At 44.4% G+C, this 23,736-nt stretch overlaps 1 protein-coding gene across 2 annotated transcripts in view; it reads left to right on the top strand.

The window, feature by feature from the left end:
• Window positions 1-23,736, top strand: part of BSN (bassoon presynaptic cytomatrix protein) — a 230,275-nt gene that overhangs the window by 199,625 nt on the left and 6,914 nt on the right. Inside the window, exons 9-11 of one of the 2 annotated variants that reach the window (XR_013262273.1) lie at window positions 4,712-4,846; window positions 7,138-7,192; window positions 16,380-16,446. Coding sequence is in view for 1 of the 2 variants with exons in the window: in XM_077451559.1 (XP_077307685.1) it covers window positions 4,712-4,846; window positions 7,138-7,178 (176 nt within the window). In the remaining variant the exon portion in view is untranslated. The remainder of the gene's footprint in view (window positions 1-4,711; window positions 4,847-7,137; window positions 7,193-16,379; window positions 16,447-23,736) is intronic. The other variant, XM_077451559.1, reaches the window with a different exon arrangement.

Here is a 23,736-nt window from a genome sequence, read left to right on the forward strand (position 1 = left end):
TTTTCCATGGACAAATGTTGGATGGCAGGTTTTAAAAATTTTCGCGGACAAATAAATGTCTGTTGTCGGATTTCCCGAGCGTATGTACAAAAGTCCAAAGTACAAACACGCATGCTTAGAAGCAAGGACGAGCCGGAAGTGGTCGGTCTTGTAAACTAGCGGTCGTAACGGAGAGTTAACATTTGTGACGCAGAAAATTATGAAATCTGGAAATGCAGCGCACAATTCTCTTCTTCTTTAATGGGATAATAATGAAGCTGCTTTGCTGGTGATACTGTTGGAGTTATTGCAAATTAATTTTCAAAGGCTTTTTGTTTTTTCTAGTGATATCAAGAATAATATTATTATGTTTTTATTTTGGCAAGTTACTGCAACACCATTATCCCGGAGTTTTTAAGATCAAAGATACAACTATGTTGGTGTCCCTTGTTAACCACTTTCAGACCGGACCATTTTGCTGGTAAATGACCAGAGGTCTTTTTACAATTTGGCACTGCGCTGCTTTAACTGGTAATTGCGCGGTCATGCAATGTTGTACCCAAACAAAATTTGCGTCCTTTTCTTCCCACAAATAGAGCTTTCTTTTGATGGTATTTGATTGCCTCTGCGATTTTTATTTTTTGCGATATAAATGGAAAAAGACCGCAAATTTTGAAAAAAAATTATATTTTCTACTTTTTGTTATTAGAAAAATCCAATAAATTAAATTTTAGTCATACATTTAGGCCAAAATGTATTCAGCCACATGTCTTTGGTAAAAAAAAAGTCAATAACTGTATATTTATTGGTTTGCGCAAAAGTTGTCACATCTACAAACTAAGGTACGTTTTCTGGAATTTACGCAGCTTTTAGTTTACGACTGCCTATCTCAGTTCTTGAGGTGCTAAAATGGCAGGGCAGTACAAAACCCCCCCCAAATGACCCCATTTTGGAAAGTAGACCCCCTAAGGAAATTGATAAGTGGCATGTTGAGCCCATCGAATATTTTATTTTTTTGCCTCAAGCGATTGAATAATGACAAAAAAAAATTTTTTTTTTTTTTTTACACAAAGTTGTCACTAAATGATATATTGCTCACACATGCTATGGGCATATGTGAAATGACACCCCAAAATAAATTCTGCTGCTTCTCCTGAGTACGGGGATACCACATATGTGGGACTTTTTGGGAGCCTAGCCACGTACGGGGCCCCGAAAACCAAGAACCGCCTTCAGGTTTTCTAAGGGCGTAAATATTTGACTTCACTCCTCACTACCTATTACAGTTTTGAAGGCCATAAAATGCCAAGATGGCACAAAACCCCCACAAATGACCCCATTTTAGAAAGTAGACACCCCAAGCTATTTGCTGAGAGGCATGTTGAGTCCATGGAATATTTTATATTTTGCCACAAGTTGCGGGAAAATTACAAACTTTTTTTTTTTTTTTTTTTTTTTTCACAAAGTTGTCACTAAATGATATATTGCTCACGCATGCCATGGGCATATGTGAAATGACACCCCAAAATAAATTCTGCTGCTTCTCCTGAGTACGGGGATACCACATATGTGGGACTTTTTGGGAGCCTAGCCGCGTACGGGGCCCCGAAAACCAAGCACCGCCTTCAGGCTTTCTAAGGGCGTTACAGTTTTGAAGGCCATAAAATGCCAAGATGGCACAAACCCCCCCAAAATGACCCCATTTTGGAAAGTAGACACCCCTAAATTTAGGGGTACACTAGTGAGACTAGGTGATAAATGGCGGGTGCCCTGAAACTATAAAAAAAATAACTAACCAACCAGCGTCACCTGTAACAGTTATATGGTGATCACTGGTGAAAGGGTTAACTAGGGGGCAATCAGGGGGCTTTATGCGGTAGTATATGGGGGTCCCTGGCACTATAAAAAGCTGCGGCGAACCTAAATACCTACCTGCCTAACTAGCGTCACCTGTGACACTAATACAGTGATCAGAAAAACGATCGCTTATTAGGCTGGGTTCACACTGGAGCGATGTGGGAACGCCACGAATGCGCGGCGGGTTCCCGCATCGCATGCCTCCCGGCGGCAGTTCACACTGCCCTATGCGAACTGCTGGGAGTGTCAGTGAAATGTTAATGACACCCCCAGATCAGTTCGCATATCGCAGTGCGATCTGCAAACTCGGATCGCATGGTGTGAACACCCATGCGATCCGATTCTGCTGCGGACCAAAAAAAGGGTCCCGTGCGAGTTTGCGGCGGGTGCGGCGGGTGCGACACGAATTCAGCCATACTATCTGTATGGCTGAACTCGAATCGCACAAAGATCGGATGTGATTTGCACTGCAGTGCGGTGCGAATCACATCCGTTCTCATAAACCGCTGCAATGTGAACCCAGCCTTAGTGACACTGGCGACGGGGGGTGATCACGGGGTTAAACCTTTATTGGGGGGTTAGGGGGGTACCTTAGAACTAAAGGGGGCTAACCCTAACTGCCCTAACAGTTATTACAGTCACAAATGACACCCGCCGGGTGATCAGGGGGTTAAACCTTTATTAGGTAATAAATGGCGGGTGCCCTGAAACTATAAAAAAATAACTAACCAACCAGCGTCACCTGTAACAGTTATATGGTGATCACTGGTGAAAGGGTTAACTAGGGGGCAATCAGGGGGCTTTATGCGGTAGTATATGGGGGTCCCTGGCGCTATAAAAAGCTGCGGCGAACCTAAATACCTAACTGCCTAACTAGCGTCACCTGTGACACTAATACAGCGATCAGAAAAATGATCGCTTATTAGGCTGGGTTCACACTGGAGCGATGCGGAAACGCCGCGAATCCGCGGCGTGTTCCCGCATCGCATGCCTCCCGGCGGCAGTTCACACTGCCCTATGCGAACTGCTGGGAGTGTCAGTGAAATGTTAATGACACCCCCAGATCAGTTCGCATATCGCAGTGCGATCTGCAAACTCGGATCGCATGGTGTGAACACCCATGCGATCCGATTCTGCTGCGGACCAAAAAAAGGGTCCCGTGCGAGTTTGCGGCGGGTGCGGCGGGTGCGACACGAATTCAGCCATACTATCTGTATGGCTGAACTCGAATCGCACAGAGATCGGATGTGATTTGCACTGCAGTGCGGTGCGAATCACATCCGTTCTCAAACCGCTGCAATGTGAACCCAGCCTTAGTGACACTGGCGACGGGGGGTGATCACGGGGTTAAACCTTTATTGGGGGGGTTAGGGGGGTACCTTAGAACTAAAGGGGGCTAACTGCCCTAACAGTTATTACAGTCACAAATGACACCAATGCAAAAAAAAAAAAAAAAAAAAGCAATTGGTGTCACTGTGACTGGGGGGGCAGGGGTAATTGGGGGGGTGATCGGGGGGTAAAGGGGGGGGGGGGTGTGAGTGTGCCTGGCATGTTCTACTGTATGTGTGGTGTGTTGGTGCAACTCACCGAACCTCTCTCCTCGGTGCCGGAACGAAAAATACCGACACGGAGGAGAGAATACATCACTTCCTCTCCTGTGTTTACATTACAGGAGAGGAAGTGATGTCACGGAGGATTTCCATTCGTCGAGAGCGATCGCGAGGGGGTGGCCATGAATGAATGGCCGCCCCCTCATCCCGGATCGCTCTCGAAGGAATGCCGACCGCCGCAGGCACCGGGGGGGGCCCGATCGGGCCCCCCACCCGCGGGCAGGCAGGGACTTATATATACGCCCATATGCCTGCCCGTGCCATTCTGCCGACGTATATCGTCGTGCGGCGGTCGGCAAGTGGTTAATGTTACATTGTATTTTTTTTTAAATAACTGTCATTTGAAGTAAAACACAGAGCCAAGTATTATTCTACACAATTTTTTTATTGTGCATTAAAAAAAAAAACAAATAAAATTAGACATGCTATCTACCAATAGAACTTAACCAAAAAGTGCATTCTATGCATCCAAAAATATAGAAAATATACCAAATCAAATCATTATTATTCAACCAAAAAATAAAATAAAAGCCTCATGCATGTGTCCTGATTCTTAATATAGGGGGTCAACAATGCCAAGAGTTGGTGAAAGCAGGGGTTCGTCATCCGGAGATAAGTCCGAAAATCACCCGGATTATTCTCCTGGAGCTCCCGCAGCAAAGGCATATGACAGAATTGGACATGATTAATAAAACAACCAATTTTTGGTCCAAGAATTCCTCCTCCTCCTGTTCCTGGACTGGACTTGGGTCAAAGCAATAACTCCAAGGCCAATAATAAATAACACGTCATCTCCTCAGATTCCACAATATGGCTGGTTGACGAACGGCCCCGTTCAGAAACGAACTGAAAAGCGTGAAATGAAAAGCGCAAATTTGCACTCACCAAACCTCTACTAACATGAAATTAGCAGAAGGAGCCCAAAGGGTGGCGCTAATGAGCAGAAAAACAACCTAGTATGTCACTACGTTCGGAAATTGTTGGCCGACAGTTCCTTGCCGTTTGTACGCAAGACAAGTTTGGGGCAACGCCCTTCGGGCAAAAGTCTGCGGTTTTGTTGGCCAACAATCCGATCGTGTGTACGAGGCTTTAGAGTCACTTCTAGAGAGCGAGTTTTCCATTGTTAGGATCTTGTGATCACTTTTTATAACCCCCCCAGATAAGTAGAAGAGAGAGGATGGTGGATGGGGTGCATGTGGGAGATGTTGTACAGCCTTCTCAGCCTTCCGCACTCTCTGACCTATCTCTGACATTTTTTTTCTCAGGTATAAAAATTGGCCAGAAGCCGATATCAATGCCTTCAGGAACGGCGGCAGGACAGTCCGGACCCGAAGGGGAGAGCATGTTCTCCAAAATTCTTCCTGGAGGTGCAGCTGAACAAGCAGGCAAACTTACTGATGGTAAAGCACAACAGGGACCCTTCATAGTGGCCTGGAGGTAGCATGTGGGCTTTGTGATATAGAAGACACCATTTAATAAACATGTGCACTGACAAAAAATTCAGCAATTCCAAAATTCGAAAATTGGAAATTTCCAAATTTTCGAATTTCCAAATTTTCGAATTTCCAAATTTTGAATTCTCCGATTTTTGAATTTTGAATTCTGAATTTTCGAATTTACGAAAATTAAAAAAAGAAAGAAAATCTGTAAAATTTGAAATAATAACTAATAATAACTAACTATTAAATAATATAATAAACGTAACAAATATAAATTTATCTGAAGTTACAAATTATCCGAAATAACGAATGCCACATCTAAACAAATTGAGTGGAAAAATGAATAATAATAATAATAATAAGGTTTTATTATTGTTGTTATTTTTTATTAGATTGTTAGGTTCCATTCGTTTAGATAAAGCATTTGTCATTTCAGATAATTCGTAACTTCGGATAAATTCCTATTCTAACAGCCAAATTTGAAAGGAAATTCTAATACCTATAATTTAATATTTCTTATTAGCTATTATTTCAGATTTTCATTATTTTGAACTTTCAGATTTTCATTGTTTTGAATCTTAAGATTTTCATTCTTATTTTTGGATTTTCAAATTTACGAAATTTCCAAATGACCTAATTTTGAAATTTTGAATTTCCGAAATTTTGAATGTTTGAATTTCAGATTTCCGAAATTTTGAATTTACGAAATTTCGAATTTCTGAAATCTCACATTTTTGGAAATTCGAATTTACAAAATTTTGAATTTTTTCGAAATCTCAGATTTTTGTGAATTTACGAAATTTCGAATTTCCGAAATCTCAAATTTTTGGGAATTCTAATTTCCAAATTTCGGATTTCCGAATTTTAGATTTCCGGAATTTAGAATTTTTCGGAAATTTTAAATTCGGACATTTTCACATATCCAAATTTTCACATTTCTGAAAATTAAAACTTTTGGAATTTCAGAATTCGGAAATCTGAAATTTGGAAATGGGAAAATTCAGAAATTTTCACATTTCGGAAATTAGAAATGTCGGAAATTGAATACATTCGGAAATTGAAACATTCGGAAATTTTGGAATTAACTTATTTGTCAAAATTCGCTAAAAAATGTATTTGGAACTGAACGAATTTGCGCATGTCTACCATTTAATCCTTTTACTTATTGATTACATACAACAAGCATACATACCTGCAGCCATCCGCATAGGGAGGGGTTTTGGACCTGACGTCACCACGTGTATTTTAGAATGCGGCTGGAGTCGGCTCGGTTATATAATAGAGTTCTCTATACTAGTGTAATGTAAGTGTTCTTCTGGGATGTATGGTTGGTTACATATCCTACCTTAAATATGATTTTGCATTATAGACATCTTCAGTGTTAAAGAGGAGGTAGCAACATTCTTCACTTGATCTTAAAAGTAAAGCACTTTACATATTCATTAAAGCGGAGGTCCACCCTAAAGTGGACCTTCCGCTCATCGGAATCCTCCCCCCCTCCGGCGCCACAATTGGCACCTTTCAGGGGGGAGGGGGGTGCAGTTACCTGGATAATCCAGGTAACTGCACCCACTTCCGGGATAGCTCTCTGCGGAAAGGGGCGTAGATTACGCCCCTTTCCGCAAGTGCCCGCCCCTTTCTGCAAGTGCCCCGCTGCCTGCTGGGAAACACACAGATCCCAGAGGCAGCGGGGACCGTCCTTATTGCGCAGCGCGACTCACGCATGCGCAGTAGGGAACCGGGAAATGAAGCCGAAAGGCTCCATTTCCTGATTCCCATACCCAAGATGACGGCGGCAGCACCCGACAAGACGATCTAGAGATCGGCTTCGGGTGCCGACATCGCGGGCGCGCTGGACAGGTAAGTGTCACTATTTTAAAAGTCAGCAGCTGCAGTATTTGTAGCTGCTGGCTTTTAAAAAAAAAAAAAAACGTGGAGTGCCGGCGGACTCCCGCTTTAATTTATTAAATCATCGGATTTCACGGAGCTGGAAACCCTGCAGATCTTTTAGTTTATGACTTTGGCCTCCAGCCAGGTCACATGAACCTTTCATAGTCAGCCCAAGGACGGCTCACATAGAGTACGGGGAGCATCATTCTCCGACAGACATATAACCTCCATGGCAGAACTTATATTCAGGCCGAGCCTCTAACACAACGTGGTGCATTGTCACTATTACATAACATGTAAATATGTAACATAAATCATTATTCTTGTGTGACATTGACATTCTTTTGCCCTTTATTCCACAGCCGTGTCTGCGTTCGGCAAGAAGTTTTCATCATTTTGGTAAAAGAGCTCTGTAAGGTGAGTTACAGGTTTGTAATGTAAGGCCAATTCTGTTATCAATTTTAAAAAAATTGCATTTTTTTTTTTTTTTGCTGGAAACCCCCCCCCCCCAAACATTATATATTTTAGAGCAGAGGCCCCAGAGAACAAAATGGATGTTGTTGCAATTTTTCAGCGGTTTAGACGTCATGGGTTTTCGGTGGTTATATCTGAATGATGCACTGAGGCCACAGACATCACTCAGATATCGGCGTTTTCAGCCGGCGATTCCCTACACCATAAGAATGATCATAGCGGCTGTTCCGCCGCTTGATCGTTCTTACGGGCGGCGGGAGGGGACTCCCCCCCCCCCTCCCGCTGCCCTCTGGTGCTTGTACCGACTCACCGCTTCCATCGATGAGTCAGTCACAGGATCCGCCGGCCCCCGCAAGTCAACATAGAGATTTTCGGCGGACCAGATCGTCCCCGGAGTCTCTATGATTGTTCGGAGGCCGGGCGCGATGTTATGACGTCACGCCCGGCCTCGGTATTCAAATTAACGGCGCCGATCTGGCAGGGAAGCCAGGATCTTTTTTTTTTTTTTTTTTTTTTTTTTTTTATTCTTCCCAGCCTAGATGTGAGATATGGGGTCTTATTGACCCCCATATCTCACTGTAAATATGTCTGATCGTGCCATATTCCTATTATAAGGGATGTTTACATTCCTTGTAATAGGAATAAAAGTCATCAATTTTTTAATTTTATTTTTTTAAGTGTAAAACTAAAAAAAATAAAAATAAAATTAACAATAAAAAAAAAAAAAAAAGTAAAGCGCCCCTGTCCTCGTTAGCTCGTACACAGAAGCGAAAGCATACGTAAGTCCCGCCCACATATGAAAACGGTGTTCAAACCACACATGTGAGGTATCGCCGCGAACGTTAGAGCGAGAGTAATAATTATATCTCTAGACCTCCTCTGTACCCCAAAATATGTAACCAGTAAAAAAAATTTTAAGGGGATTTTTAAATACCAAAGTTTGGCGCCATTCCACGAGCGCGTGCAATTTTGAAGGGTGACATGTTGGGTATCTATTTACTCGGCGTATCCTCCTCTTTCACATTATGCAAAAAAATTGGGCTAACTTTACTGTTTTTTTTTTTTTTTTTTAAGCATGAAACTGTTTTTTTTTTTTCTGAAAAAAACGCGTTTGAAAAATTGCTGCGCAAATACCATGCGAGATAAAAAGTTGCAACGACCGCCATTGTATTCTCTAGGGTCTTTGCTAAAAAAAAACATATATAATGTTTGGGGGTTCTATATAATTTTCTAGCAAAACAATTAGGAATTTTACATGTAGGAGAGAAATGTCAGAATTGGCCTGGACGCGAAGTGGTTAATGAGTGTTAGTTTACACAAACAGAATATATAACCGTTTTTTTTCATTTTTTTTTTGGTAATGCCCCATACACACACGGTCGGAAATTCCGACGGATTATGTTATCGGAAAATTCGGTCGTGTGTGAACACTCAGATTTTTTCCGTCGGAATTTCCTGACGGAAAAAAGTTTGAGAGCCGGATCTAAAATTTTCCGACAACAAAATCCGATCGGACTTTTTTTTTTTTTCGATCGTGTTTAGTGAATTCCGACGCACAAAGTGCCCACGCATGCTCAGAAAAAAAAAAAAACGTGGAGACGAAAGCTATTGGCTACTGGCCTCTACGTAGTCCCGTCGTACGTGTATAACGTCACCTCGTTCCGAACGATCGGATTTTCCAGCAACTTTGTGTGTATGCAAGACAAGTTTCGGGCCAAAATCCGGCGGAAAAAAAAATCAGACGGATTTTGTGGTCGGAATGTCCGACCGTGTGTATAGGGCATTAGATATAAAAGAGGATGTTACGCCGAGTAGATAGATTCCTAACATGTCACGCTTTAAAATTGAGCGACAAACTGCGATACCTAAAAATCTCCATAGGTGGCGCTTTAATGTGGTTGTAATCCCTTTACAACCACTTTAACCTACAGGTAAGCCCAGATTAATGGTGCGTACACACGACCGGACTTTTCGACAGCAAAGATCAAAAAGAACTAACCCGTCGGACAATTCGCTCGTGTGTGGGGCTCCATCGGACCTTTGCTGTCCAAAAAATCTGATCGACTTTAGAAATAGAACGTGCTTCAAATTTTTTTCCTCCGGACCCAGTTCCTATCGAGAAATCCGTTCGTGTGTATGCTAGTCCGACGGACAAAAACAGGACGGCTATTGGCTACTGGCTATGAATTTCCTTATACTAGTCCGGTCGTACGTCATCACGGTCGAATCCGTGGGACTTTGGTGTGATTGTGTGTGGCCAAGTCCGTTCATTCGGAAAAGTCAGTCAGAACTCCGCCGAAAATCCATCGGGAAGACCATCGGACCTAGTCCGTCGAAATGTCCGCTCGTGTGTATACGCGGCATAAAGCCCCGTACACACGAGAGGACTTATGTCCGACAGACTTCCGAAGGAGTCCTGCCGGAGTTCTGACGGACTTTTCGACTAAGCGGACTTGGCCACACACAATCACACCAAACTCCGACGGATTCGAACGTGATGACGTACGACTGGATTCGAATAAGGAACTTCATAGCCAGTAGCCAATAGCTGCCCTAGCGTCGGTTTTAGTCCGTCGGAATAGCATACACACGAGCGAATTTTTCGAAGGGACCGGGTCCGGCGGAGTTCCATCGGAAAAATTTGAAGCATATTACCGTATATACTCGAGTATAGGCCGACCCGAATATAAGCCGAGGCCCCCAATTTACCCCCAAAAAACTGGAAAACTTATTGACTCGTGTATAAGCCGAGGGTGAGACATGGCTGTCCATCCCTGTGTGTCCGTCCATCCCTGTGTGTGTGTCCGTCCATCCATCCCTGTGTGTGTGTCCATCCATCCATCCATCCATCCATCCATCCCTGTGTGTGTGTCCGTCCATCCATCCCTGTGTGTGTGTCCATCCATCCATCCATCCATCCATCCATCCCTGTGTGTGTGTCCGTCCATCCATCCCTGTGTGTGTATCCATCCATCCATCCATCCCTGTGTGTGTGTGTGTGTGTGTGTGTGTGTGTGTGTATTCATCCATCCATCCATCCCTGTGTGTGTGTGTGTGTGTGTGTGTATCCATCCATCCATCCATCCATCCATCCCTGTGTGTGTGTGTGTGTGTGTGTGTGTATCCATCCATCCATCCATCCCTGTGTGTGTGTGTGTGTGTGTGTGTGTATCCATCCATCCATCCATCCATCCCTGTGTGTGTGTGTGTGTGTGTGTGTGTGTGTATCCATCCATCCATCCATCCATCCCTGTGTGTGTGTGTGTGTGTGTGTGTGTGTGTGTGTGTGTGTGTGTGTGTGTGTGTCCGTGCAGCCTTGTGTGTGTGTCCAGCCTACCTGTGTCCCAAGCCTCCGTCCCGAGCCGCCGTCGTCCCGAGCCTCCTCTGTCCCGTGCCTCCTCTGTCCCGTGCCTCCTCTGTCCCGTGCCTCCTCCGTCCCGTGCCTCCTCCGTCCCGTGTCGTGCCGATGGATCGCCGCTCTTCTCGGCGGCCATTCTACAATTCAAAAGCCGCGCCTCCGTCCTCCGCCTGTGATAGGCGGAACACTCAATTTCCCAGCAGCCTGTGTTCCGCCTATCACGGACATCCTCTCATACTCGTCCGTAGTATGAGAATGAACGGATGTCCGTGATAGGCGGAACACTGACTGCTGGGAAATTCAGTGTTCCGCCTATCACAGGCGGAGGCGGAGAAGGAGGCGCGGCTTTTGAATTTTAATGTCCGCCGTCTGTCTGCTCGATACGCTGATCGAGCAGTCAGACAGCGGTGACTCGAGTATAAGCCGAGGGGGCACTTTCAGCCTCAAAAAAGAGGCTGAAAATCTCGGCTTATACTCGAGTATATACGGTACATTTTCTAAAGTCCGTCAGACTTTTGCGAATCAAAAGTCCGTTGCAGCCCACACACGATCGAATAGCCTGACGGAATCAGTCCGTCGGACTTTGGATGTTGAAAAGTCCGCTTGTGTGTACGCGGCATAAGGCTTACCTGTAGGTGCTTGAAATACCTCCCAGACCTGCGCGGTCTAGGAGATGTTTGCAAATCGGCGTACGGCGATTTCTTCAGCGCATGCGCCGGAGTTAGAAAGGGCGCGCTGTGCCGTTTCTAGCTCGGGTCATGCCGTTAAAGGCGGCTCCCGCGCGCATGCACGTGGGAGTGACGTCATGGGACGTCACGCGACTCCGGCCAGTCACAGAGCCGGCGTTCGCGGCCCCCGGAAGGAAGAGGGGTGAAGAATGGACGGTGGCTGCTAGCGAGGAAGACGGGGACATCGCAGGCTTCTCCTGCAGGTAAGTGTCACATAATGGGCTACTAGGCTTTACCTTTGCAGGGAAACAAAGAGGAAGTAACACCCATCAGGGTTTACTTCCTCTTTAAGGCCGGGTTCACACTGCTGCGTGGGGAGATCCGGATGTGATTCGCACCGCACTGCAGTGCAAATCACATCCGATCTCCGTAGCGATGCGAGTTCAGCCATACAGATAGTATGGCTGAATTCGCATCGCTCCCGCAGCAAACTCGCACAGGACCCTTTTTTTGGTCCGCAGCAGAATCGGATCGCATGGGTGTTCACACCATGCGATCCGATTCCTGTGCGAGTCGGCAGATCGCACTGCGATATGCGGACGGATCTGGGGGTGTCATTAACATTTCATTGACACTCCCAGCCGTTCGCATAGGGCAGTGTGAACTGCCGGCGGGAGGCATGCGATGCGGGAAAACGCCGCGGATTCGCGGCGTTCCCGCATCGCTGTGGTGTGAACCAGGCCTCAAGGTCTTTACAGGTTACCTGTTTAGAGTTACAGAGGAGGTCTGGCACTAGAATTATTGCTCTCACTCTGACATTCACAATGATGCCTCTCATGTGTAATATGATTGCCCTTTAAATGCATGCGGGACCTATGTGCAAGTTCACCTGCTTGCTTGTGAGCAGGGGGGGGGGGTGCTTTTTTTTTTTTTTTTTTTTTTTTTATTATGTTCATTTGTTATTTACACTGTATCTTTGCATTTTTTTTATCAACTTTATTGCCATCACAGGTGATTAACCGCATCCCTTGCAATAGCTTGGGCCATGACAGGTCCTCTTTATTGAGAGATCTGGGATCTTTTAGACTGTTACCGGCTTGTAAAGCATCTTATAAAACTTATCTCAGTTTGATCAGATGATTTGGAGGCCAGAGGAGAGATCTGGGGTCTAAAATACCCCAGATCTCTCCATGAAGAGGACCTGTCACAACCCATGTGCATCCCTTGTGATAGCAACAAACAAACCAAAATCAGGAGTGACTAGATCCCCATCACTTCTGGTTTCTGACATATCAGGAAGGGTGGTTCTTCTCATTCTTCTCAGTGAACCCGATGCCTCCAGTTGGATTGGTCCCAGGCTTCCTGATGGAACGGGAGAGCCCGCTAAAGGCGGTGGCAGGGGGAGGGGTTACCCACTTCTCCCGCCAGTGAAAGTGATCCAGCGGCTGTATAGCTGATCAGATCACTTGTACTTTGTGGGGACTCGCCTCCCGAAAGAAAATTGTAGCATCAACCGTGATCCCGGTATTACCACCCCAATACGAGGCTATATATATATATATATATATATACACATATGGAGGCATCAAGGTGTGTAATTGTAAGCTCTTTTGTTATAGAAATGGTAGGAAGTCCGGGTGTCTGTATAACAGCACTGTCTGTTTATAACAATGTAAATGTGGGGGGTCATGAATGGAGGTAGATGGTGGATACTGGCTTGGGAAATGGTGACTGTTGGTTTGGGAAATGGTGAATGTTGATTTGGGAAATGGTGACTGTTGGTTTGGGAAATGGGGAATGTTGATTTGGGAAATGGTGACTGTTGGATTGGGAAATGGGGAATATTGATTTGGGAAATTGTGACTGTTGGTTTGGAAAATAGTGAATATTGATTTGGGAAATGGTGACTGTTGGTTTGGGAAATGGTGACTGTTGGTTTGGGAAATGGGGAATGTTGATTTGGGAAATCGTGACTGTTGGATTGGGAAATGGGGAATGTTGGTTTGGGAAATGGGGAATGTTGATTTGGGAAATGGTGAATATTGATTTGGGAAATTGTGACTGTTGGTTTGGGAAATGGGGAATGTTGATTTGGGAAATGGTGACTGTTGGATTGGGAAATGGGGAATGTTGATTTGGGAAATAGTGAATATTGATTTGGGAAATGGTGACTGTTGGTTTGGGAAATGGTCACTGTTGGTTTGGGAAATGGTGAATATTGATTTGGGAAATTGTGAATGTTGGTTTGGGAAATAGTGAATATTGATTTGGGAAATGGTGACTGTTGGTTTGGGAAATGGTGACTGTTGGATTGGGAAATGGGGAATATTGATTTGGGAAATGGTGACTGTTGGTTTGGGAAATGGGGAATGTTGGTTTGGGAAATGGTGACTGTTGATTTGGGAAATGGTGAATATTGATTTGGGAAATGGTGAATGTTGGTTTGGGAAATGGGGAATGTTGATTTGGGAAATGGTGAATATTGATTTGGGAAATGGTGAATGTTGGTTTGGGAAATGGTGAATATTGATTTGGGAAATGGTGACTGTTGGTTTGGGAAATGGGGAATGTTGGTTTGGGAAATGGTGAATATTGATTTGGGAAATGGTGACTGTTGGTTTGGGAAATGGTGACTGTTGGATTGGGAAATGGGGAATGTTGGTTTGGGAAATGGTGAATATTGATTTGGGAAATGGTGAATATTGATTTGGGAAATGGTGACTGTTGGTTTGGGAAATAGTGAATATTGATTTGGGAAATGGTGACTGTTGATTTGGGAAATGGTGACTGTTGGTTTGGGAAATGGTGACTGTTGATTTGGGAAATGGTGAATGTTGGTTTGGGAAATGGGGAATGTTGATTTGGGAAATGGTGAATATTGATTTGGGAAATGGTGAATATTGATTTGGGAAATGGTGAATGTTGGTTTGGGAAATGGTGAATATTGATTTGGGAAATGGTGACTGTTGGTTTGGGAAATGGGGAATGTTGGTTTGGGAAATGGTGACTGTTGGTTTGGGAAATGGTGACTGTTGGTTTGGGAAATGGTGACTGTTGGTTTGGGAAATGGGGAATGTTGGTTTGGGAAATGGTGACTGTTGGTTTGGGAAATGGTGAATGTTGGTTTGGGAAATGGTGACTAGGGTTTTGGGAAATGGTGAATAGTGATGGGCTGAACGGACCCCTGTTTGCTTTGCACCAGAACTTTCAAACACCGTGAAAGTTCTGACCCGAATAACGAACCCCATAAAAAAATGTAAAAAATCAAGACTGCCCATTTTGGAGGCTTATGTGCAATGAATTGTGCATACAATGGTTATAGGGGTCCGGGTCCTGCCCTGGGGGGACATGTATCAATAAAAATAAAGTTTGTGAAAAACGTCATTTTTAAATGAGCAGTGATTTTTTGATTTTTAAAGTGAAAAGATAAAAATGAAAAATTCCTTCCAATATAGTGGCTGGGGGGGTCCCTTAGTATGCCGGTAATGTGGCACATCTCTACCACGTCTAGAATCTGCTGCGGCAATAATTGTATTTATAAAGCCCAAAAATATTACATTTTCCCTGCAAGCTGCCTTTATTTTGCTCAGCAACAGCTGGGGAGTCGCTGTGTGTGATGAGGCCACAATGTAGCCAAACTGGGAACAAGACTGGAGATGTTTTGGATACATTCTGGTGTCACTTTGATGGTTTGGGAAATGGTAAATATTCTTTTGGGAAATGGTGAATAGTAGTTTGTAAAATGGTGAATATTGGTTTAGGAAATAGTGAGTAGTGTTTTGGGAAATGGTGAATGTTGGTTTTGGAAATGGTGAATATTGGTTTGGGAAATAGTGAATATTAGTTTGGGAAATGGTGAATAGTGGTGTTGGAAAATGGTGAATAGTAGTTTGGGGATTGGTGAATATTAGTTTGGGAAATGGGGAATATTAGTTTGGGAAATGGTGAATATGGTGAATATTTGGGAAATAGTAAAAAAAAATGTTGGGATATGGCGAATATTTTTGGGAAATGGTGAATATTTGATTGGAAAATGGTAAATATTGGTTTGGTAAATGGTGAATGTTGGTTTGGAAAATGGTGAATAGTGATTTGGGAAATGGTGAATAGTGGTATATGAAATGTTGGAAATGGTGAATGTTGGTTTGGGAAATGGTGAATACTGGTTTTGGAAATGGTGAATAGTGGTTTGGGAAATAGTGAATATTAGTTTGGGAAATGGTGAATAGTGGTTTGGAAATGGTGAATAGTGGTTTGGGAAATAGTGAATATTAGTTTGGGAAATGGTGAATAGTGGTTTGGAAATGGTGAATAGTGGTTTGGGAAATAGTGAATATTAGTTTGGGAAATGGTGAATAGTGGTGTTGGAAACGGTGAATATTAGTTTGGGAAATGGTGAAAAGTGGTTTGGAAAATGGTGAATAGTGGTTTGGGAAATGGTGAATATTAGTTTGGGAAATGGTGAATAGTGGTGTTGGAAATGGTGAATAGTGGTTTGGAAAATGGTGAATATTGGCTTGAGAAATAGTGAATATTGGTTTGGAAAATGGTGAATATTGGCTTGAGAAATAGTGAATATTGGTTTGGAAAATGGTGAATATTGGCTTGAGAAATAGTGAATATTGGTTTGGAAAATGGTGAATAGTGGTTTGGGAAATGGTGAATATGGTGAATATTTGGGAAATAGTAAAAAATTTTTTTGGGATTTGGCAAATATTTTTGGGAAATGGTGAATATTTGATTGGAAAATGGTAAATATTGGTTTGGTAAATGGTGAATGTTGGTTCGGAAAATGGTGAATAGTGATTTGGGAAATGGTGAATAGTGGTTTGGGAAATGGTGAATAGTGGTATATGAAATGTTGGATAATGGTTTCTTGATTTTGGCTATAATGCCATCTACTGCCCTGGAGGCTGTAAGGACAGTCCCCTCAGGAGGCTGGACAATGCACATCTCAGGGCTTTGTAGTAAGTCCTTGTCCTGTCGCGGCCGCACAATGCAGGGACAATAAAAGTAAAATTGTGTTAGGTGTGTGTCTTTTGTCACCATCATGTACCTTGACTGATGACATGTCCAAATTGTCCTCTCTCCTAAACCAACATAGTGGAGATCCAGCGATGGAGACATATGAAGCTCCTACATACCCGCAGCACTGAACTCTGGGTATAAAAGTGAGTATTGTCCTCAGTATATACAGAGACAACAGACTGGAAGTACTTTTCTGATAGGAGTTGAGTTAGATAAGGCTTGAGAATGGTTTAGAGGGTGAAGGTGAACTAAACCTTTTATTAGAACTAGACCAGGGGTCTCCAAACTTTCCAAACTAAGGGCCAGTTTACTGTCCTTCAGAATTTTGGAGGGTCAGGACTGTGCCCAGTTGGAGTAAAAAATGCCACATTATTGGTGTCAGTGGGAGGAATAGTGCCCCATCATTGGTGTCAGTGGGGGGAATAGTGCCCCATCATTGGTGTCAGTGGGGGGAATAGTGCCCCATCATTGGTGTCTAAGGGAGAAATAGTGCCCCATCATTGGCGTCTGTGGGAGTAATAGTGTCCCATCATTGGTGTCAGTGGGAGGAATAGTGCCCCATCATTGGTGTCAGTGGGGGGAATAGTGCCCCATCATTGGTGTCAGTGGGGGGAATAGTGCCCCATCATTGGTGTCTAAGGGAGAAATAGTGCCCCATCATTGGTGTAAGTGGGGGGAATAGTGCCCCATCATTGATGTCAGTGGGAGGAATAGTGCCCCATGATTGATATCAGTGGGAGGAATAGTGCCCATCATTGGTGTCAGTGGGAGGAATAGTGCCCCATCATTGGTGTTAGTTGGAAGAATAGTGCCCCATCATTGGTGTCAGTGGGAGGAATAGTGCCCCATCATTGGTGTTAGTTGGAAGAATAGTGCCCCATCAGTGGTGTGAGTGGGAAGAATAGTGCCCCATCATTGGTGTCAGTGGGAGGAATAGTGTCCCATCATTGATGTCAGTGGGAGGAATAGTGCCCCATCATTGATATCAGTGGGAGGAATAGTGCCCCATCATTGATATCAGTGGGAGGAATAGTGCCCCATCATTGGTGTCAGTGGGAGGAATAGTGCCCCATCATTGGTGTCAGTGGGAGGAATAGTGCCCCATCATTGGTGTCAGTGGAAGGAATAGTGCCCCATCATTGATATCAGTTAGAAGGAATAGTGCCCATCATTGGTATCAGTGGGAGGAATAGTGCCCCATCATTGGTGTCAGTGGACGGAATAGTGCCCCATCATTGGTGTCAGTGGACGGAATAGTGCCCCATCATTGGTGTTAGTTGGAAGAATAGTGCCCCATCATTGGTGTCAGTGGGAGGAATAGTGCCCCATCATTGGTGTCAGTGGGAGGAATAGTGCCCCATCATTGGTGTCAGTGAGAGGAATAGTGTCCCATCATTGATGTAAGTGGGAGGAATAGTGCCCCATCATTGATATCAGTTAGAAGGAATAGTGCCTATCATTGGTATCAGTGGGAGGAATAGTGCCCCATCATTGGTGTCAGTGGACGGAATAGTGCCCCATCATTGGTGTTAGTTGGAAGAATAGTGCCCCATCATTGGTGTCAGTAGGAGGAATAGTGCCCCATCATTGGTGTCAGTGGGAAGAATAGTGCCCCATCATTGATGTCAGTGGGAAGAATAGTGCCCCATCATTGGTATCAGTGGGAGGAATAGTGCCCCATCATTGGTGTCAGTGGGAGGAATAGTGCCCCATCATTGGTGTTAGTTGGAAGAATAGTGCCCCATCATTGGTATCAGTAGGAGGAATAGTGCCTCAAGGGCCGGATAACGGCAGGCAAAGGACCACATCTGTCCCCTGGGGCCACAGTTTGGAGACCTCTGGACTAGACCAGTCTGAATATTATATAGAGATAACAGACAGGAACTGATATGTCCTTCAATGGCCATTAAACCTCCGCAGCTCCTTTCCTCTATAATTCTGGAAACTGATAAATGTCTCGGAGGAAAGCGAAGTCTTTAATAACAAAGTAAAATGTATCATTAATGGGGAACAGAGAGACATAGTGAGCAGATATTCTGTATTCATTAGATGGAATCAAGAAATAAAAGAATCTCATTTCTATAAGATAAACAATTAATAACAGCGTAATAATATCGCTTCCTATAACAATTCATTCATATACCAACTCCAGACATACAGGGCCTTGGAAAAGTATTCACACCCCTTGAAATGTTTGTATTTTATTGGGATTTTATGTGATGGACCAACACAAAGTGGCTCATAATTGTGAAAGGAAAATGATAAATGGTTTTCGACATTTTTTACAAATACATTTGTGAAAAGTGTGGGGGATACATTTGTATGGCGCCCCCCGGAGTTAATACTTTGTAGAACCCCCCTTCTCTGCAATTACAGCTGCAAGTCTTTTTGGGGGTGTCTCTACCAGCTTTGCACATCTAGAGAGGACATTTCTGCCCATTCTTCTTCTTTGTAAAATATCTCAAGCTCTGTCAGATTGGATGGAGAGCGTCTGTGATCACCAATTTTCAAGTCTTGCCACAGAATCTTATTTGGATTTAGGTCTGGACTGTGACTGGGCCATTCTAACACATGAAGATGCTTTGATCTAAAAAAGTGGTTCTCAACTCCTGTCCTCGGGGCCAACTATCAGGCCAGATTTTAAGTATTACCTTGGGGAGAAGCAGACTAGAATGCTGCAATCACAGAGCAGCAAATTATATGTATTTCAGTTATTTTGCAAACCTGGCCTGTTGGTGAGTCCTGAGGACAGGAGTTGAGAACCACTGATGTAAACCATTCCATTGTAGCTCTGGCTGGATGTTTCGGGTCGTTGTCCTGCTGGAAGGTGAACCTCCGCCCCGGTCTCAAGTCTTTTTCAGACTCTAACAGGTTTTCCTCTAAGATTGTCCTGTATTTGTCTCCATCCATCTTCCCATCAACTCTGACCAGCTTCCCTGTCCCTGCTGAAGAAAAACATCCCCACCACATGATGCTGCCACCACCATGTTTCACAGTAGGGATGGTGTGTTCAGGGTGATGTGCAGCATTAGTTTTTTCGCCACACATAGCGTTTTGGTTTTAGGCCAGAAAGTCCAATGTTGGTCTCATCTGACCAGAGCACCTTCTTCCACATGTTTGCTGCCCCCTCCCCCACATGGCTTCTCACAAACTACAAACAGGACTTCTTATGACTTTCTTTCTCCAATGTCTTTCTTCTTGTCACTCTTCCATAAAGGGCAGATTTGTGGAGAGACGACTAATAGTTGTCCTGTGGACAGATTCTCCCCCCTGAGCTGTGGATCTCTGCAGCTCCTCCAGAGTTACCATGGACCTCTTGGCTCTTCTCTGATGAATGCTCTCCTTGCCCGGCTGGTCAGTTTAGGTGGACGGCCATGTCTTGGTAGGTTTGCAGTTGTGCCCATACTCTTTCCATTTTCAGATGATGGATTGAACAGAGCTCCGTGAGATGTTCAAAGCTTGGGAGATTTTTTTTATAACCTAACCCTGCTTTATACTTCTCCACGACTTTATCCCTGACCTGTCTGATGTGTTCCTTGGCCCCTAATTATGCTGTTTGTTCACCAAGGTTCTCTAACAAACCCCTGAGGGCTTCACAGAACAGATGTATTTATACCAAAATTAAATGACACACAGGTGGACTCTATTCACTAATTAGGTGACTTCTGAAAACAATTGGTTCCACTAGATTTTAGTTAGGGGGATCAGGGTAAAGGGGGGCTGAATACAAATTCAAATTCACCCACCCCTGCACTTTTCACATATTTATTTAAAATAAAATGTCGAATATTATTTATCGTTTTCCTTCCGCTTCACAATTATGTGACACTTTGTGTTGGTCTATCACATTAAATCCCAATAAAATACATTTACGTTTTTGGATGTAACGTGACAAAATGTGGAAAACTTCAAGGGGTATGAATACTTTTTCAAGGCACTGTACATAATTCATAAAATAAAAAGGTGTCCCTGTGCTTCAAAATATCCGAAGATCCGAACCAATTTTAAATATGTAATTCAGAAAAAAGTATCTCAGTGCTCTGAACTATTCACCAATGAATATCTAAAGTGTCCTCAAAAATGCTTCAGTCAGTCCTTTAATTTCCTGCCACCATTGGAAGTGCTCCAGGTTCTGGTTCTGGTTCTGGTTCTGGTTCTGCCCCATCATTCTCCACCAGACTTAATTCAGACCGTGTTCAGCACTGCAACTCCTCCAGTATTCCCAGCGTGCTTTAAAGCATTTGTAAAGATTCACATTTTTATTTATTTTTATATTAAAGTGTTACTAAACCCACAACGGTAGAATCAGTCTGTTTATGCAGTAAAGCGTGCTTGTCATACTCACTGTGGAACCTAAGGGGTTAATTCTCCTCATTATGTAAAAAAGGCTGTTTGATCCTGTCTTCTCTGATCCTCCCCTTCTTCCACTGTGCACAATCCATCTCCTGATAGTATAGAGCATTGATATGCAATTAGCGGACCTCCAGCCGTTGCTAAACTACAAGTCCCATCATGTCCTCTGCCTCTGACTGTCATGCTTGTGGCTCTAAGAGTCTTGCTATGCCTCATGGGACTTGTAGTTCTGCAACAGCTGGAGGTCCGCTAATTGCATATCCCTGGTATAGAGCCTTTGAAGTCAGGCTGCACATGCTCAGTTTGATGTGTATTGCTAGAGAGTTTGTTTGTTTTTTTCCTTGGGAGAGTGCATGTGATCAGCACAGGGCCAATCAGCACCGTCCAGACAGAAGGTCAGGGGTCCTGCAGCCTCATCGGACTGCTATATACTGCTGATGAGAAAAGGTATTTATCAGTTTATATTTACTGAAATAAATTCATTTCAATGTTCTGTGTACTGTGGGAGACCAGATATAGTGAATGCAGGGTCCTGGGGAGACCAGATATAGTGAATGCAGGCTCCTGGGGAGACCAGATATAGTGAATGCAGGCTCCTTTGGAGACAAGATATAGTGAATGCAGGCTCCTGGGGAGACAAGATATAGTGAATGCAGGCTTCTGGGGAGACCAGATATAGTGAATGCAGGCTCCTGGGGAGACCAGATATAGTAAATGCAGGCTCCTGGGGAGACCAGATATAGTAAATGCAGGCTCCTGGGGAGATAGTGAATGCAGGCTCCTGCGGAGACCAGATAAAGTGAATGCAGAGTCCTGGGGAGACCAGATATAGTGAATGCAGGCTCCTGGGGAGACCAGATATAGTGACTGCAGGCTCCTGGGGAGACCAGATATAGTGACTGCAGGCTCCTGGGGAGACCAGATATAGTGAATGCAGGCTCCTGGGGAGACCAGATATAGTGAATTCAGGCTCCTGGAGAGACCAGATATAGTGAATGCAGGCTCCTGGTGAGACCAGATATAGTGATATAGTGAATGCAGGCTCCTGGGGAGACCAGATAAAGTGAATGCAGGCTCCTGGGGAGACCAGATATAGTGAATGCAAGCTCCTGGGGAGACCAGATATAGTGAATGCAGAGTCCTGGGGAGACCAGACATTGTGAAAGCAGGCTCCTGGGGAGACCAGATATAGTGAATGCAGGCTCCTGGGGAGACCAGATATAGTGAATGCAGGCTCCTGGGGAGACCAGATATAGTGAATGCAGGCTCCTGGGGAGACCAGATATAGTGAATGCAGGCTCTTGGGGAGACCAAATATAGTGAATGCAGGCTCCTGGGGAAACCAGATATAGTGAATGCAGGCTCCTGGGGAGACCAGATATAGTGAATGCAGGCTCTTGGGGAGACCAGATATAGTGAATGCAGGCTTCTGGGGAGACCTGATATAGTGAATGCAGGCTCCTGGGGAGACCAGATATAGTGAATGCAGGCTCCTGAGGAGAGCAGATATAGTGAATGCAGGCTCCTGAGGAGACCAGATATAGTGAATGCAGGCTCCTAGGTTTAGTAACATTTTAAAATAACAAATATGTAATACTTACCTGCTCTGTGTAATGGTTTTGCACAGAGCAGCACCAATCCTCCTCCTCTCAGCTCCCCTGCTGGCAGTCCTGGCTCCTACCCCCTGCTGAGTGCCCCCCGAACAAGCTTCTTGCTCAGGGGGCACTTCTGCATTCTTGCTCCAGAGCCTCCTTTTTGTGTCTATGAGACAGAGTGTTGCTTGCCCCCCCCCCCCCCTCCCTGGCCAAGGACTCCTGCTACTGTGTCTCAGCCAATGAGGAGGGAGAGGTCTGAGAGAGCTTCTGCTCTAATGCACATTGCTAGATATATACACATACATGATTCTGCACTTTCACCTGCAGGGGCTGTGATTATTCACAGCAGAAGCCAATCTGCGAGTGCCGGGCACTGGATGTCCACTGGCACCCACCGATTGTTGAGCAGAGGCTCAGAATGGGGATCTGCCTATGTAAACAAGGCAGAGCTCTGCTCATACAGGGGGGGAGAAGGGAATTAAATCCAACACTTACCTGAATAAAAGCACCCCTTACAGCAGGGGTCTCAAACTTTCAGCCTTTCAGCAGTTGCAAAAAATTACCCAATAGTTTTCTTTTCCAAAATCAAATTTCTTTATCAATTTAGTCCAATATGTATTCTGCTACATATTTATCCCAATTAGCGTATATTGATTGGTTTGCACAAAAGTTATAGCATCTACAACTTTTTTTTTTTTTTTTTACTAGTAATGGCGGCAATCAGCGACTTATAGCGGGACTGTGACATTGCGGCAGACAAATCAGACTCTGGCACTTTTTTGGGGAACCACGGTCACGGTCTTGCCTGAGCATGGGGCCAGCTTTGTGACGTCAGCTGACAGCGGACTTCAGCCCGCTGTCTGCTGAAAACGGGTCACAGGAGTGCAGAACGAACTGCACTTCTGTGATCTACAGGAGAAGTATAGCTAAAACATGCTTTGCTGTACTTTTCCTTTAAATGGCTGTTCCGGACGTTTTTTTTTGTTTTTTAAAGTCAGCAGCTACAAACACTGTAGCTGCTGACTTTTAATAAGGACACTTACCTGTCCAGGGCACCCACGGTGTCAGCCGCCCCGGGGCCCAATCCGTCCATCGGATCGGCTGCCGGCGCCTCCATCCTAACTAAGGGAAGCAGGCAGTGGAGCCTTGCCCGTTTCCTACTGCGCATGCCGCGAGCCGCGCGACGCTTTGTGAATGGCCCCGTTGTTTCCTGGGGGACACACATGTCCCAGAAAGGCAACGGGGCCGCTCGCCGAGGACGAGGAATTGAAGAAACAGCGCCGCAGAATAGGAATAGGAAGACTGCCTAGCAATGGGGGTTTCTGGTGAGTAAAATTATTTTATTTTATTTTTTTATAATTTTTTTAAGAATGTTAACCACTTGCCGCCCGCCATATAGCAAAATGACGGCGGCAAAGTGGTTTTAATATCCTGACCGGACGTCATCGGATCGTCTGCCGGTGCCTCCACCCTAACTATATATGA

This window comes from Lithobates pipiens, unplaced genomic scaffold, assembly GCF_037356315.1.
Source record: "Lithobates pipiens isolate NorthernLeopardFrog02 unplaced genomic scaffold, aLitPip1_a1.2 Scaffold_23, whole genome shotgun sequence".
NCBI lineage: Eukaryota > Metazoa > Chordata > Amphibia > Anura > Ranidae > Lithobates > Lithobates pipiens.